This window comes from Ascaphus truei, chromosome 4 (assembly GCF_040206685.1).
Source record: "Ascaphus truei isolate aAscTru1 chromosome 4, aAscTru1.hap1, whole genome shotgun sequence".
Classification (NCBI taxonomy): Eukaryota; Metazoa; Chordata; class Amphibia; order Anura; family Ascaphidae; genus Ascaphus; species Ascaphus truei.
In genome coordinates, this window is record NC_134486.1 from 417,926,956 (window position 1) to 417,944,210 (window position 17,255).

The window sequence follows — 17,255 nt, forward strand, 5'->3', positions numbered from 1 at the left end:
TCACTGGGAGGTTGGGTGTGGGCACTACCTCACTAGGAGGTTGGGTGTGGGCACTGCCTCACTGGGAGGCTGGGTGTGGGCACTGCCTCACTGGGAGGTTGGGTGGGGCACTGCCTCACTGGGAGGCTGGGTGTGGGCACTACCTCACTGGGAGGCTGGGTGTGGGCCTGCCTCACTGGGAGGCTGGGTGTGGGCACTACCTCACTGGGAGGTTGGGTGTGGGCACTGTCTCACTGGGAGGCTGGGTGTGGGCCTGCCTCACTGGGAGACTGGGTGTGGGCACTGCCTCACTTGGAGGCTGGGTGTGGGCACTGCCTCACTGGGAGGCTGGGTGTGGGCACTACCTCACTGGGAGGTTGGGTGTGGGCACTGCCTCACTGGGAGGTTGGGTGTGGGCACTACCTCACTGGGAGGCTGGGTGTGGGCACTACCTCACTGGGAGGCTGGGTGTGGGCACTGTCTCACTGGGAGGCTGGGTGTGGGCACTACCTCACTGGGAGGTTGGGTGTGGGCACTGTCTCACTGGGAGGCTGGGTGTGGGCCTGCCTCACTGGGAGGCTGGGTGTGGGCACTGTCTCACTGGGAGACTGGGTGTGGGCACTGCCTCACTGGGAGGTTGGGTGTGGGCACTGTCTCACTGGGAGGCTGGGTGTGGGCACTGCCTCACTGGGAGGTTGGGTGTGGGCACTGTCTCACTGGGAGGCAGGGGGTGGGCACTGCCTCACTGGGAGGCTGGGTGTGGGCACTACCTCACTGGGAGGTTGGGTGTGGGCACTGTCTCACTGGGAGGCTGGGTGTGGGCCTGCCTCACTGGGAGGCTGGGTGTGGGCACTGCCTCACTGGGAGGCTGGGTGTGGGCACTGCCTCACTGGGAGGTTGGGTGGGGCACTGCCTCACTGGGAGGCTGGGTGTGGGCACTGCCTCACTGGGAGGTTGGGTGTGGGCACTGCGTCGCTGGGAGACTGGGTGTGGCCATTGTCTCACTGGGAGACTGGGTGTGGGCACTGCCTCACTGGGAGGCTGGGTGTGGGCACTGCCTCACTGGGAGACTGGGTGGGGGCACTGCCTCACTGGGAGGCAGGGGGTGGGCACTGCCTCACTGGGAGGCTGGGTGTGGGCACTGTCTCACTGGGAGACTGGGTGTGGGCACTGCCTCACTGGGAGGCTGGGTGTGGGCCTGCCTCACTGGGAGGCTGGGTGTGGGCACTGCCTCACTGGGAGGCTGGGTGTGGGCACTGCCTCACTGGGAGGCTGGGTGTGGGCACTGCCTCACTGGGAGACTGGGTGTGGGCACTGCCTCACTGGGAGGTTGGGTGTGGGCACTGCCCCGCTGGGAGGCTGGGTGTGGGCACTGCCTCACTGGGAGGCTGGGTGCGGGCAATGCCTCACTGGGAGGTTGGGTGGGGCACTGCCTCACTGGGAGGCAGGGGGTGGGCACTGCCTCACTGGGAGGCAGGGGGTGGGCACTGCCTCACTGGGAGGTTGGGTGTGGGCACTGTCTCACTAGGAGGTTGGGTGTGGCACTGCCTCACTGGGAGGCAGGGGGTGGGCACTGCCTCACTGGGAGGCAGGGGGTGGGCACTGCCTCACTGGGAGGTTGGGTGTGGGCACTGTCTCACTGGGAGGCAGGGGGTGGGCACTGCCTCACTGGGAGGCAGGGGGTGGGCACTGCCTCACTGGGAGGTTGGGTGTGGGCACTGTCTCACTAGGAGGTTGGGTGTGGCACTGCCTCACTGGGAGGCAGGGGGTGGGCACTGCCTCACTGGGAAGTTGGGTGTGGGCACTGCCTCACTGGGAGGCAGGGGGTGGGCACTGCCTCACTGGGAGGTTGGGTGTGGGCACTGTCTCACTGGGAGGCTGGGTGTGGGCACTGCCTCACTGGGAGGCTGGGTGGGGCACTGCCTCACTGGGAGGCTGGGTGTGGGCACTACCTCACTGGGAGGTTGGGTGTGGGCACTGCCTCACTGGGAGGTTGGGTGTGGGCACTGCCTCACTGGGAGGCTGGGTGTGGGCACTGCCTCACTGGGAGGTTGGGTGTGGGCACTGCCTCACTGGGAGGTTGGGTGTGGGCACTGTCTCACTGGGAGGCAGGGGGTGGGCACTACCTCACTGGGAGGTTGGGTGTGGGCACTGCCTCACTGGGAGGTTGGGTGTGGGCACTGCCTCACTGGGAGGTTGGGTGTGGGCACTGCCTCACTGGGAGGCTGGGTGTGGGCACTGCCTCACTGGGAGGTTGGGTGTGGGCACTGCCTCACTGGGAGGTTGGGTGTGGGCACTGCCTCACTGGGAGGCAGGGGGTGGGCACTGCCTCACTGGGAGGCAGGGGGTGGGCACTGCCTCACTGGGAGGTTGGGTGTGGGCACTGTCTCACTAGGAGGTTGGGTGTGGCACTGCCTCACTGGGAGGCAGGGGGTGGGCACTGCCTCACTGGGAGGCAGGGGGTGGGCACTGCCTCACTGGGAAGTTGGGTGTGGGCACTGCCTCACTGGGAGGCAGGGGGTGGGCACTGCCTCACTGGAGGTTGGGTGTGGGCACTGTCTCACTGGGAGGCTGGGTGTGGGCACTGCCTCACTGGGAGGCTGGGTGGGGCACTGCCTCACTGGGAGGCTGGGTGTGGGCACTACCTCACTGGGAGGTTGGGTGTGGGCACTGCCTCACTGGGAGGTTGGGTGTGGGGCACTGCCTCACTGGGAGGTTGGGTGTGGGCACTGCCTCACTGGGAGGCTGGGTGTGGGCACTGCCTCACTGGGAGGTTGGGTGTGGGCACTGCCTCACTGGGAGGTTGGGTGTGGGCACTGTCTCACTGGGAGGCTGGGTGTGGGCACTGCCTCACTGGGAGGCTGGGTGTGGGCACTGTCTCACTAGGAGGTTGGGTGTGGGCACTGTCTCATTGGGAGGTTGGGTGTGGGCACTGCCTCACTGGGAGGTTGGCTGTTGGCACTGTCTCACTGGGAGGTTGGGTGTGGGCACTGCCCCGCTGGAGGCTGGGTGTGGGCACTGCCTCACTGGGAGGCTGGGTGCGGGCAATGCCTCACTGGGAGGTTGGGTGGGGCACTGCCTCACTGGGAGGCTGGGTGTGGGCACTGCCTCACTGGGAGGCAGGGGGTGGCACTGCCTCACTGGGAGGCAGGGGGTGGGCACTGCCTCACTGGGAGGTTGGGTGTGGGCACTGTCTCACTAGGAGGTTGGGTGTGGGCCTGCCTCACTGGAGGCAGGGGGTGGGCACTGCCTCACTGGGAGGCTGGGTGTGGGCACTGTCTCACTGGGAGGCTGGGTGTGGGCACTACCTCACTGGGAGGTTGGGTGCAGGCACTGTCTCACTGGGAGGTTGGGTGCGGGCACTGCCTCACTGGGAGACTGGGTGCGGGCACTGCCACTTCTGGGAGGTTGGGTGCAGGCACTGCCTCACTGGGAGGTTGGGTGCAGGCACTGTCTCACTGGGAGGTTGGGTGCGGGCACTGCCTCACTGGGAGACTGGGTGCGGGCACTGCCCCTTCTGGGAGGTTGGGTGCGGGCACTGCCACTTCTGGGAGGTTGGGTGCAGGCACTGCCCCTTCTGGGAGGTTGGGTGTGGGCATTGCCCCTTCATGGAGGTTGGGTGCTGGCACTGCCCCTTCATGGAGGTTGGGTGCGGGCACTGCCTCACTGGGAGACTGGGTGCGGGCACTGCCCCTTCTGGGAGGTTGGGTGCGGGCACTGCCACTTCTGGGAGGTTGGGTGCTGGCACTGCCCCTTCATGGAGGTTGGGTGTGGGCACTGCCCCTTCATGGAGGTTGGGTGTGGGCAGTACCCGGCAAACCACAAATAGCCTAGAATATTCCCACCCCATTCAGTTGCAGAGAAGCCAGTAATACCCTCTGGGACCCAAAGGGTTAAGTAAAACCACCCATTACACATGCCAAAGCAGCCAGCAGGGAAAGCAGTAAAAGGGTCATGCTCCGTCCTGCTTTATAATGCAGCATGCTCATATATTTAATGCTGATTTGTGTAGAGCCTCCCTGCCACATCATTTTTTTCCTCTTTGTTTTGTCCCTTTCACTTCTCCACTTCTCTCCCCTCCTCCCACTTCTCTCCCCCTCCTCCCCACTTCTCTCCCCCTCCTCCCCACTTCTCTCCCCCTCCTCCCCACTTCTCTCCCCCTCCTCCCCACTTCTCACCCCCCCTCCCCACTTTTCTCCCCTCCTCCCCACTTCTCTCCTCCCACTTCTCTCCCCCCCTCCCCACTTCTCTCCCCCCCCTCCCCACTTCTCTCCCCCTCCTCCCCACTTCTCTCCCCCTCCTCCCCACTTCTCTCCCCTCCTTCTCACTTCTCTCCCCCCTCCCCACTTCTCTCCCCCCCTCCCCACTTCTCTCCCCCCTCCCCATTTCTCTCCCCCCATCCCCACTTCTCTCCCCCTCCCCACTTCTCTCACCTTCCCCACCCTTCCCCACTTTTCCCCCCCTCCCCACCCCTCCCCACTTCTCAACCCCCTCCCCACTTCTCAACCCCCTCCCCACTTCTCCCCCCCCCCACTTCTCTCCCCCCTCCCCACCCCTCCCCACTTCTCTCCCCCTCCTTCTCACTTCTCTCCCCCCTCCCCACTTCTCTCCCCCCTCCCCACTTCTCTCCCCCCTCCCCACTTATCTCCCCCCTCCCCACTTCTCTCCCCCCCTCCCCATTTCTCTCCCCCCATCCCCACTTCTCTCCCCCTCCCCACTTCTCTCCACCTTCCCCACCCTTCCCCACTTTTCTCCCCCCTCCCCACCCCTCCCCACTTCTCAACCCCCTCCCCACTTCTCAACCCCCCTCCCCACTTCTCCCCCCCCCCACTTCTCTCCCCCCTCCCCACCCCTCCCCACTTCTCTCCCCCCTCCGCACTTCTGTCCCCCCTCCCCACTTCTCTCCCCCTTTCCTCACTTCTCCCCCTCCTCCCCACTTCTCCCCCTCCTCCCCCCTCCTCCCCACTTCTCCCCCCCACTTCTATCCCTCCCCCCCACTTCTCCGCACTTCTCCCCCCTCCTCCCACTTCTCCCCCTCCTCCCCACTTCTCTCCCTCCCCCCCCCCCCACTTCTCACCCCCCTCCCCACTTCTTTCGCTCCCGTTTCCCGTTTTTGTTCCCCCTTTCTCGCTGTCTCTCCCTCTTTTTTTTTTTTTTTTTGTGTTTTTTGTTTTGTTTTCTTCCAGAAAATCAAAACGAGGAAAGGGCCTTAAACGAAAGCGCAAGAAAATCCGGTACAAACCGCCCCGCTTGTACGTTTGTATCATGTGCTGTCCCCCCCTGAAACCACCCACACCCCGATTGTCCTAGCTTCACGTCACTGCTAATTTAATCTCATTAACCTGCTTGCGGCTTGGCATTGGGGGGTGGGGGGGGATCAAGGTTTGGGGAGGGGTAATACTCGCCTCTCTTCATGGTGGTGGCGCTGGGTGTGATTGACCACAGGTGGTGCGATAGAGGTGGTATGGTTACCCTGTCTTGGTGTCATCATGAGAGTTCCACCCACGCCTCGGCTTCTGACTTGTCCTCTCGCTCTCCTGGATCCTGGTCCTCCATGATCCTGCAATCCTAGAACTCCCGATCCGTGGAGTAATGACCCAGGCCCGTCTTTCTTCCGAGCCTGGAAAACCAGGACCGGATCGTTACCACATTGCGGAGTTAGTTAACGGATATGTACCTCAGTGGGAGACTGAGGCTTGGTCAACCACGATACTTCTATACACACGTTATTCCAGTACAGAACATCAGGGGCGCTTCAACGCAGTCTCCAGGGGCCACCAACTGGCCAGGTTTGAAGGCTATCCCTGCTTCAGCACAAGTGGCTGAGCCATCTGCGCTGAAGCCAAGATACCCTTAAAATCTGGCCCATTGATGGACTGTGTTTGAGCCCAAGATATAGCGGTAAGCCCCCCCCCCCTCCCCTCATTTCAATATGGCGGGAAGTATGGAACACGCAGTTACGACTGCCACAACTTCCATCCTCTAGAATAGAAGCCAATGCATCGTTAACTGTGCATTTCCCTGCTCCAGCCCAAATCTCACCCATTTCTCATCCCTAGTGGTTGAGTCTCATGATGACGCGGGGTCAGGCTAGTATTACTCGGAGCAGGGGTAGCCAACTTCAGGCCTCAAGGGCCACCAACAGGTCAGGCTTTCTGGATATCCCTGCTTCAGCACAGGTGGCTCAATCAGTGGCTCAGTCGAAGACTGAGCCACTGATTGAGCCACCTGTGCTGAAGCAGGGATATCCTTAAAACCTAACCTGTTGGTGGCCCTTGAGAACTGGAGTTGGTCACCTCTGACTTCGAGTGACCGGGATGGGACAGCGGGGGCTTTGTGTTGGCGCTTGCTGGTGGCGGGACACTGACGGGATCTGCCACTGATTATTATGCCGCTGGTTGGCTTGGCTTCTGAATTCACAGCACATACTAGTCGCTGGGTCATTGGCTTTTTTTTTCTTGGGGGGGGTGAGGCCCGTATATTTTGTAGAGTATTTCTGGGACCGCCTGTTTGCCCGACAGCTCATTTCTTACCCTCGTTCTTTCCCTCCCTTATTTCCAGACATGGACGGTCCCTTTGGCAGGGAAGGGGTTAACGAGCGCGTGTGTGTGTGTCTATAAACCGTGACTGGGCGACGCCATCGCTGTGCGTACGTGCTTTTCAAACGAAAAACGGTTTCCCGCGCTCATCAGAAGCCACTATCCCGGCCAATGGGATGACGCCATGCAAAGAGCAGCTGGCCCGCGCCCCCCTCCCCCCTCACCCTTCCCGGCCAATCGGAAGCCTTCCAATCTCCCAGTCCCTCGTAAATCAGCCGTTCCCCTCCCAGCCAATGGCGGAGCTCCACCACCCGCGCCCCTTCGCCTTCCGAGGGACTCCCTAACACGCACGCTGAGCGAGACATTCCACCCGCGCCTGCACAGCCGGCGAGAGTTATTTCCCGTGCGTGTCGGGACGAGTCGAAGCTTCGCTGCCTGATTCCGATCCGTTTCCCCCCCCCCCATACACACAGCCCTGTTACTGCCGCAGTCCCGCTCAGGACCAAAGTGAAACACGCACACGTGTGCAGGTCCAGTGGGTTAAAGGTCCAGTACCACCTAGGTCAAGTGAGTGTGGGTTTAGGTGATTGATGCCTTGTGAGAAACCCCGTATATATAACTGTGTTTCTACCCCTTTTTTAAATTATTCTTTTTACATCGGGGGCTGGAAATGGCGGGTGATTGTTAGTTTGGTTTGTTTCCCATTTTATTAATCTTCAAGGGCCACCTGCTTCAGCACAGGTGGCTGAATCAGTGGCCCAGTCAACGACTGGCCATCTCTAGTCCTCAAGCGCCACCACCAGGTCAGATTTTCCGCATATCCCTGCTTCAGCACAGGTGGCTCAATCAGTGGCTCAGCTTTTGACTGTGCCACTGACTGAGCCACCTGTGCTGAAGCAGGGATATCCTTAATACCTGGTATAGGTGATTGACATAAGAGAATTCGATGTATGAATTGAAGGATGAGAATTGAAGGATTGGGTATTGTGTTCCGTTCACACCAATGACAGAATAGAGAAAGAGAGAGAGACAGTGTGTGTGTGTGTGTGTGTGTGTGTGTGTGTGTGTGTGTGTGTGTGTGTGTGTGTGTGTGTGTGTGTGTGTGTGTGTGTGTGTGTGTGTGTGTGTGTGTGTGTGTGTGTGTTCAGTGAACATGCAGAATGCAGACAATATAATGTTTCTGCTAAACAACTGACAATTTCTAATATTTCGCTGCCCACTTTCATTCCTCTGTACTCATACACACCCGTCCTTTACAATCAAGGTATCAATCACCAATAATGACCTCATTTACCCTAATCATTGCCATTAATTCCCCTTTGGTCCTAAGTGGCACTGCTCCCTTCCTGCTGTTCTCACAAGTTGCCCATCCCAAATCTGGGATACATTTCCCATATATATTGTTCACATATCTAAATTGTCTTCCGCTCCTGTTCTGCCTCAGTCGCGTCCGCCGGTGCCCAATCCCGCGCTAGTTTTCCGCACTTCTACTAAAACGTTTATTTTTTTTGGGGGGGGGGGGTGGGCGCTCTAAAAATGGCTGCCGCGTTTTGTTTCCATTATTTGCTGGGCACAGAAAAACCGAAGCACTGGTCCATTCTTATTTTCACCCATTTTGCCCCATTAAATGACCGCACCACGCGAGCCGACGGTGCCAAATCACGCCATTCGCATTCCGCATGGCTTTTTGTAAGAAGGAAAGGCAGCCATTTTTTAAAGCGGGGCAGAAATGATAAGGGGTGTAAAAATCCTACCTCCGGGGGGGCCGCGGCATAAATAAAAGCATACATACTTTTAACCCCTTTGTTGCCACAGCAGCAACGGGGTTAATAGCAAGAGGCAGGACCTGGGGGAGGGGGGGGGCGGCCATTTTTAAACTCCCATCGCTTCAGCTTTGCAGAGGCATTTGGTCAGACTCGCGCACATTGGTTAATTTGGTTTCACCCGCAGTTAATAGCTATTAACGGATGGGCGGGGGAGAGGGTGGATTCGGGGGGTTCAGCGGCGTCCTGTTTTGTGGCCTTTCCTAATTATTTCTTCTTCTCTCTTTCTTTTCAATGATAAAATTCTGCATTTGGAAGGTTTCTGGGAATAATTCCGTCTCCCGCCTCCCCCGCTTAACCCTCTCGCTGCCAACCGGGAAGGGGGTTAAATCCTTTCTCTAAAGCTGTCCTTTACATTTTTAACGGTAACCTGCACTTATGTCATTTTATTTAATCCCCAAGAGGCGCCCGTGCAGCCAACTCAGGGGTGCAAAAGAAATGCGCCTGTGATCTCACAGGGGTCAGTGTAAAGGTGGAATGGCCAAACCCAGGACTGTGTGATCCTGTCCCTGATACTCTGCATTACATGTAAAGCCAGGACAGTCTGAGCCTGTCCCAGAGACTGAAGATTCGTCCGATGCATTTTCTACCGAAAGAAAACATGAATTTTAACCAAATTCGATTTTCACTCCTTCCAAATGCAGTGTTTTGCTTTCCAACGCTATGCTGTCTGCTTGTCTCTGCCTCTGTTGTTTAAGGGAACAGGAGAGGGAGCGGGGAGGGGGTCAGGGGGAGCACAAGAGGAGGAGGAGGAGGAGAGAATAGAGCAGGAGTGGCCACTTCCAGCCCTCAACGGCCAAAAAACAGGTCAGGTTTTTTGAGCATATCCCTGCTTCAGCACAGGTAGCTCAATCAGTGGCTCATTCTTCGACCGAGCAATCGATTGAGCCACCTGTGCTGACACAGGGATGTCCTGAAAGCCTGGAGGACTGGAGTTAGCCACTCCTGGAGTAGAATATATATATATATATATATATATATAGACAAGTTGCCGCTATCTTCCTGTAAATCTCAATTTATTTTAGGATTAAGGACCTACGGGCGTGAGAGCCTTAAAACCAGGACTGGCCCCCCGAGTCTGTCCCACCCTAGTACTAGTGAGCGAGCAGTTGGCTAACCATCTGAAGGTACTCCAACTCCTTAGTGTAGGGCTGCATTAGGAGGGGACCTCCTGGCAGACGTGCAAAACCAGCACTGTCTGAGCCTGTCCTCAGGCATTCTTTAGCCAAGTGGCCGTCCTGGGGGATTCTGGGGGATGGGAGGGGTGGAGTGTGCGGGTTGCTTGTAATGTTTTCAGGAGTATTGCATGTTGACGTTTCTCTTTGCTAATGCGCTCTAGCTTAGACCTGTCTTTTTTCCCTTTTGCTTTTTGCAGTCCTTGTGAGCCTTGCACAGAGAGGAGAAAACACATGTTTATCCAAGACCCCCAGACCTGTAAATGTTCCTGTAAAAACACAGACTCACGTTGCAAAACGAGGCAGCTTGAGTTAAACGAAAGGACTTGCAGGTTGGTTTTTCTCGCCCGCGGGAGATGTGCGGATCCTAAGAGCGAACGCAAGGCAGAGATAGAGCCTGCTTCTTACTGCCCTGCCAACTGCTGCTTACAATTGGGTCTTTTAGGGGGGTGGGGGTATATTTGTTATCACGACGCTTCTGATCAACAAAACACTAGTGGCCATTGCTCGGTGTATAGACTGTTAAATACATTTGTTTACTTTGGTGTTTTTTTGCTGTTTGGACCACATGATAATTAACTTATAATTAATTGTAACTGAGCTGGTCTGGTACACATCACAGAGCAGTGCACACAGGGAGCACAAAGTGACCATAGCTAAGCTGGGGGTGTTGGAAGTCACAGAGCAGTGCACACAGTGACCATAGCTAAGCTGGGGGTGTTGGAAGTCACAGAGCAGTGCACACTGTGACCATAGCTAAGCTGGGGGTGTTGGAAGTCACAGAGCAGTGCACAAAGTGATCATAGCTAAGCTGGGGGTGTTGGAAGTCACAGAGCAGTGCACACAGTGATCATAGCTAAGCTGGGGGTGTTGGAAGTCACAGAGCAGTGCACACAGTGATCATAGCTAAGCTGGGGGTGTTGGACGTCACAGAGCAGTGCACACAGTGATCATAGCTAAGCTGGGGGTGTTGGAAGTCACAGAGCAGTGCACACAGTGATCATAGCTAAGCTGGGGGTGTTGGACGTCACAGAGCAGTGCACACAGTGATCATTGCTAAGCTGGGGGTGTTTGAAGTCACAGAGCAGTGCACACAGTGATCATAGCTAAGCTGGGGGTGTTGGAAGTCACAGAGCAGTGCACACAGTGATCATAGCTAAGCTGGGGGTGTTGGACGTTACAGAGCAGTGCACACAGTGACCATAGCTAAGCTGGGGTTGTTAGAAGTCACAGAGCAGTGCACACAGTGATCATAGCTAAGCTGGGGGTGTTGGACGTCACAGAGCAGTGCACACAGTGACCATAGCTAAGCTGGGGTGTTGGAAGTCACAGAGCAGTTCACACAGAGATCATAGCTAAGCTGGGGGTGTTGGAAGTCACAGAGCAGTGCACACAGTGATCCTAGCTAAGCTGGGGGTGTTGGAAGTCACAGAGCAGTTCACACAGAGATCATAGCTAAGCTGGGGGTGTTGGAAGTCACAGAGCAGTGCACACAGTGATCATAGCTAAGCTGGGGGTGTTGGAAGTCACAAAGCAGTGCACACAGTGATCATAGCTAAGCTGGGATGTTGGAAGTCACAGAGCAGTGCACACAGTGATCATAGCTAAGCTGGGGGTGTTGGAATTCACAGAGCAGTGCACACAGTGATCATAGCTAAGCTGGGGGTGTTGGAATTCACAGAGCAGTGCACACAGTGATCATAGCTAAGCTGGGGGTGTTGGAAGTCACAGAGCAGTGCACAAAGTGATCATAGCTAAGCTGGGGGTGTTGGAATTCACAGAGCAGTGCACACAGTGATCATAGCTAAGCTGGGGGTGTTGGAAGTCACAGAGCAGTGCACACAGTGATCATAGCTAAGCTGGGGGTGTTGGAAGTCACAGAGCAGTGCACACAGTGATCATAGCTAAGCTGGGGGTGTTGGAATTCACAGAGCAGTGCACACAGTGATCATAGCTAAGCTGGGATGTTGGACGTCACAGAGCAGTGCACAAAGTGATCATAGCTAAGCTGGGGGTGTTGGAAGTCACAGAGCAGTGCACACAGTGATCATAGCTAAGCTGGGGGTGTTGGAAGTCACAGAGCAGTGCACAAAGTGATCATAGCTAAGCTGGGGGTGTTGGAAGTCACAGAGCAGTGCACACAGTGATCATAGCTAAGCTGGGGGTGTTGGAAGTCACAGAGCAGTGCACACAGTGATCATAGCTAAGCTGGGGGTGTTGGAAGTCACAGAGCAGTGCACAAAGTGATCATAGCTAAGCTGGGGGTGTTGGAAGTCACAGAGCAGTGCACACAGTGATCATAGCTAAGCTGGGGGTGTTGGAAGTCACAGAGCAGTGCACACAGTGATCATAGCTAAGCTGGGGGTGTTGGAAGTCACAGAGCAGTGCACACAGTGATCATAGCTAAGCTGGGATGTTGGACGTCACAGAGCAGAGCACATAGTGACCATAGCTAAGCTGGGGGTGTTGGAAGTCACAGAGCAGTGCACACAGTGACCATAGCTAAGCTGGGGGTGTTGGAAGTCACAGAGCAGTGCACACAGTGACCATAGCTAAGCTGGGGGTGTTGGACATCACAGAGCAGTGCACACCGTGACTATAGCTAAGCTGGGGGTGTTGGACGTCACAGAGCAGTGCACACCGTGACTATAGCTAAGCTGGGGGTGTTGGACGTCACAGAGCAGTGCACACCGTGACTATAGCTAAGCTGGGGGTGTTGGAAGTCACAGAGCAGTGCACACCGTGAATATAGCTAAGCTGGGGGTGTTGGAAGCCACAGAGCAGTGCACACCATGACTATAGCTAAGCTGGGGGTGTTGGAAGTCACAGAGCAGTGCACACAGTGATCATAGCTAAGCTGGGGGTGTTGGACGTCACAGAGCAGTGCACACCGTGACTATAGCTAAGCTGGGCTTGTTGGAAGTCACAGAGCAGTGCACACAGTGACTATAGCTAAGCTGGGGGTGTTGGACGTCACAGAGCAGTGCACACCGTGACTATAGCTAAACTGGGGTGTTGGACGTCACAGAGCAGTGCACACCGTGACTATAGCTAAGCTGGGGTGTTGGACGTCACAGAGCAGTGCACACAGTGACCATAGCTAAGCTGGGGGTGTTGGAAGCCACAGAGCACACAGAGACCATAGCTAAGCTGGGGGTGTTGGAAGCAGTGCCTCACACATGGATTGGTAGCTCTTCAGGGGAAGTGGGAGTGACAGAGCAGCTGACACAGGTAGCTCATTTAGAGCAGTGTGTTGTCTTTCACTAGGAGAGACAAGAAGCCTAGAGCAGGCCAACCACATGGGGCCCCCCATTACTGCTGACCTCGCACACTAACACGCGCACTGCCACCTCTGTACTGCAAAGTAAGTTACCCCAAATACATCCTGCCCTAACTGCCAAGCACACGTCCCACACAAGGCCACCCCTACATCTGCCCCGTACCTGCCCCTGATGTCACAGGACGCCTTTGCCCCGTGGGGGGGGGGGGGGTTCACGCCTCACTCTGTGATTGGACGTGCTTTATTACCCGGCTACCTATCAAGCGGCGGATATTTGCGCCTTGCGAGATGCTCTGCAGCCCCTGTCTGGCGTTGAGAGGGTTAACACTGGCAGAGAGTGACCCGTTCCCAGGCGGAAGGGACTCTGGCCGGGTCAGGGGTTCTGAGGTCATACAAAAATCAACATAGCAGTCCCGGCAGAGAGCAGGCACATTGGGATCCTGGGAGAGAACAGAGATACTCAGCATCATCCTACGGTGCGGCATGTTCATGGAAAACGGAAATAGTGCTTCAAAATACTGGCACGTTCTGAGTTAAATCCCCAGCTTTTCCATCGCACCCTCCCACGCCCCCTCGCCCAGATTTTGTAAGAACAGAATGTCCTTGGAGGGCGTTAAGGCGACGCTGAAGGTTGTACACGTAAACATGCTACAGAGTATATCAGGACTGAGTATGACTGGCTGCTACCACCAGTACTTCTGTCTATATAACATCTGGTAGCCCTTAGAGGTTGCAACCTCCATAACGCCCTTCAGAGACAGTGGGAAGCACTGTGGGGGTTATAGGACTGTGCGGACACTACATAGAATGGGCTCCGCACACGGGGACAGTCCGAGCTCCGGGATGAAGGACAATCGTGGACACTGGATGTGCCTGTAAATACTCAGCTTCATTATACACCAAACCTGCACCTTATTAGGGGTAACAAGTGTCCCCTCAAACTTGCTTTAAGGTAGCTGCCTTCCTGCACACGAACTCAACACATATTCCCCAGCGCGGAGAACCTGTCCGGCAGAGTGCGGAGAACCTGTCCGGCAGAGCGCGGAGAACCTGTCCGGCAGAGCGCGGAGAACCTGTCCGGCAGAGCGCGGAGAGCCTGTCCGGCAGAGCGCGGAGAACCTGTCCGGCAGAGCGCGGAGAACCTGTCCGGCAGAGCGCGGAGAACCTGTCCGGCAGAGCGCGGAGAACCTGTCCGGCAGAGCGCGGAGAACCTGTCCGGCAGAGCGCGGAGAACCTGTCCGGCAGAGCGCGGAGAGCCTGTCCGGCAGAGCGCGGAGAGCCTGTCCGGCAGAGCGCGGAGAACCTGTCCGGCAGAGCGCGGAGAACCTGTCCGGCAGAGCGCGGAGAACCTGTCCGGCAGAGCGCGGAGAACCTGTCCGGCAGAGCGCGGAGAACCAGATGTTACGGAACGCCCGTTTAATACGCTCTGAAATCGCCACCCCCCCCCCGTGCCAAGGAGGTTTCGTGTCCGCTCATGGTTTCACAGCGTGTTAGATACGGGAACACAGATATTCAGGCTCCAAGTTACTAAACGGTGCTACGATTCCGCAAGCCTTCAGGCCCCAAGCAAACACTTTGTACTCAACCCCAGGCCTCAAGACCCCCCCCACAAGATCAGGTTTTCAGGATATCTCTGCTTCAGCACAGGTGGCTCAATCAGCGACTCAGTCTTTGACTGAGCCACCTGTGCTGAAGCAGGGATATCCTGAAACCTGACCTGTTGGGGGGGCTCTTGAGGACAGGAGTTGGGAGCCCCTGATGTAATGTCACCGACGTGTAACACTCGTTAGTAACTGTGGAGTCCTCTGTCTCTCTTCCTGTCACATTTTACCTGTAGTACAGTACAGAACAAGCGCCTGGGGGCAAATACAATTAGTATTAGTGTTATTCAATACACATTCTGGTTACTTATATAACACTTTTTTATTTATTTAGATACAGCACAATCTGTAACCCTTTCAGTGCTCATGTGTTGGCGGCCCCTCTGGGACTCAAGGGGTTAAATCCTGCTTCCCCCCCCCACCCAAAAAAATAAACAATACTCGCCAGAAAACTAACTAACGTTAAATCCTTTATCCCCCCAATAACAAAAATGCAATTATTTAAAATTATTATTTGTTAAATGTATTTGTTTTTTTAAATGTTTGATATTTTGACTGATTTATCTAAACCGCCTCTCTCTCCCCTTCTCTCCTTCTCCCTCTCCTTCTCTCCTTCTCCTTCTCTCCTTCTCCTCTCTCCTTCTCCTCTCTCCTTCTCCCTCTCCTTCTCATCTCTCCTTCTCATCTCTCCTTCTCCTCTCTCCTTCTTCTCTCTCCTTCTCCTCTCTCCTTCTCCTCTCTCCTTCTCCTCTCTCCTTCTCTCTTCTCCTCTCTCCTTCTCTCTTCTCCTCTCTCCTTCTCTCCTTCTCCTTCTCCTCTCTCCTTCTCCTCTCTCCTTCTCCTCTCTCCTTCTCCCTCTCCTTCTCATCTCTCCTTCTCATCTCTCCTTCTCCTCTCTCCTTCTCTCTTCTCCTCTCTCCTTCTCCTCTCTCCTTCTCCCTCTCCTCTCTCCTTCTCCTCTCTCCTCCTCTCTCCTTCTCCCTCTCCTTCTCTCTTCTCCTCCTCTCTCCTTCTCCTCTCTCCTTCTCCCTCTCCTCCTCTCTTCTCCTCTCTCCTTCTCCTCTCTCCTTCTCCTCTCTCCTTCTCTCTTCTCCTCTCTCCTTCTCCTCTCTCCTTCTCCTCTCTCCTTCTCCTCTCTCCTTCTCCTCTCTCCTCTCTCCTTCTCTCTTCTCCTCTCTCCTTCTCCTCTCTCCTTCTCCTCTCTCCTTCTCTCTTCTCCTTCTCTCTTCTCCTCTCTCCTTCCCTCCTTCTCCTCCGCTCTGCTCAGATGTGAAAAACCGCGGCGGTGAGCCCAGGCACCTCCCCGGCAGAGGCGGGTCGGACATGAAGGACACAGCACAGCACTTTGGTTTATAAGCATTCCGGGAAGAGGGAAAGAGAAACAAAATCCACCCGTCTTTAATACAATTTCTCCTTTTCTTTAACAAATTTTGATGCTGCTAAACACAGAGAACCAGAAAGATGGGGGGGGAAGGGGCATATCTGTATTTTTTTTTTGTTGGATTCCTATAAATATATTATTATAATAAGTAAATATATATATATGTGTATATATATATTGGATTTTTTTTTCCTTAACATGATAGTACTACTTCTTCACTGGACTTTTATGGACGCCCCCCCCCCCCTGTGCTCTTTTTAAGTTTTATTTTTTAAACTGACAGAAGTGGGACTCGGCGGCAAAGACTTTGTATTTTTTACCGAGTTCCGCAAACGGAGCTAACCTCTATTAATTATTCATTTCCTGCATGGACGGTTTTTTTTTGTTTTTTTTTTTCCCTTTCTTCCATTATCTCTCTGCCAAAACCCACACATTAGGAGGTAAGGAGCAAGGCCCTCGTAAAAACCCGTCCCGTTCGGAAAGGGTCAAAGGTCAAAGCAACCTTGCCAGGAACTCTGGGAGATCGTCGACGGCAAAAATTCGATCCTTCAGATAAAAGACCCTTCTCCCTCAACCCGGCCCCTGCGGAGAGGGAGGGCAAGACTTTTGGAGAATATGGGGGGGGGGGGGGGAGGAGGAGGGGGTTAAAGAGACGCGTAGAAAGTTGGCCTCAGCCAGGCTCTCATCGCCAACCCTCCAACTGAAACCTTCCAATAGCGTCAAGCTATGTACTTACCCATCATGCAAAGCGCCAACGCCTCTTGGAGAAGCTTCCTGCAGAGGGATCTTTAGGGATCTGTACGATGTATACATGCCGGTGTGTGTATATGGATGTGGGTACGACGTGCTCTCGGGGTTTATTGAAACGCAGAAAATGTATACTTTACCCCGTTGCTGATGAAAATCGTTTAAGAAAAAAAAAAAAAACTAAACTCGGTGGTTTGGTGTTTGTGGCGGACATCTCCGTTTCATTGGCGCCCCAAACTGCGAGCTGAAAGAACGCTACAAATAGAATAAGCCTTTTAATTTCTGTGACCCGTCGGCTCCAGTTCATCAGGCACAGGCTGAGCCAGTACCGGTTCTATATCTGTGGTCTTAACAGAACATGAAAAGTCCAAGGAATGAGTTGATTCTGGACCAAGATACATGTCATGTCTAGTTTAGGAGTGTGACTCTGAGCCTGGGAGGCTGTCTGCGCTGGGGGATCAACAGGGACTTCTTTCAATGAGGGAGACTCACTCCATATTAGTGGGTCTGCTGTATGAGTTAAAACTCACTCCCAGTAAGGGAGACTCACTCATAATGAGTGGAGCTGCTATACAACAAGTAAGACTCACTCATACTGAGTGAGGCTACTTTACAATGAATGCGACTTGCTTATATTGAGTGAGGCTGCTTTGTGATGAATGAGACCCGTTCATATTGGGTGAGGCTGCTTTCAGACGGGTGAGTTTTCAGACTCGACACTCAAGAAGAG

The 17,255-nt window shown here is 55.1% G+C and overlaps 1 protein-coding gene across 4 annotated transcripts in view; it reads left to right on the forward strand.

Moving 5' to 3' along the window:
• VEGFA (vascular endothelial growth factor A) overlaps window positions 1–16,738 on the forward strand; it is a 98,415-nt gene extending 81,677 nt beyond the window's left edge. Inside the window, exons 5-8 of one of the 4 annotated variants that reach the window (XM_075598810.1) lie at window positions 5,166–5,231; window positions 9,717–9,848; window positions 12,784–12,880; window positions 15,665–16,738. In XM_075598810.1, the coding sequence (XP_075454925.1) occupies window positions 5,166–5,231; window positions 9,717–9,848; window positions 12,784–12,838 (253 nt within the window). In that variant the 3' untranslated portion in view covers window positions 12,839–12,880; window positions 15,665–16,738. The remainder of the gene's footprint in view (window positions 1–5,165; window positions 5,232–9,716; window positions 9,849–12,783; window positions 12,881–15,664) is intronic. The other 3 variants (XM_075598812.1, XM_075598811.1, XM_075598813.1) reach the window with 3 other exon arrangements.
• The last annotated feature ends 517 nt before the right edge of the window (window positions 16,739–17,255 follow it).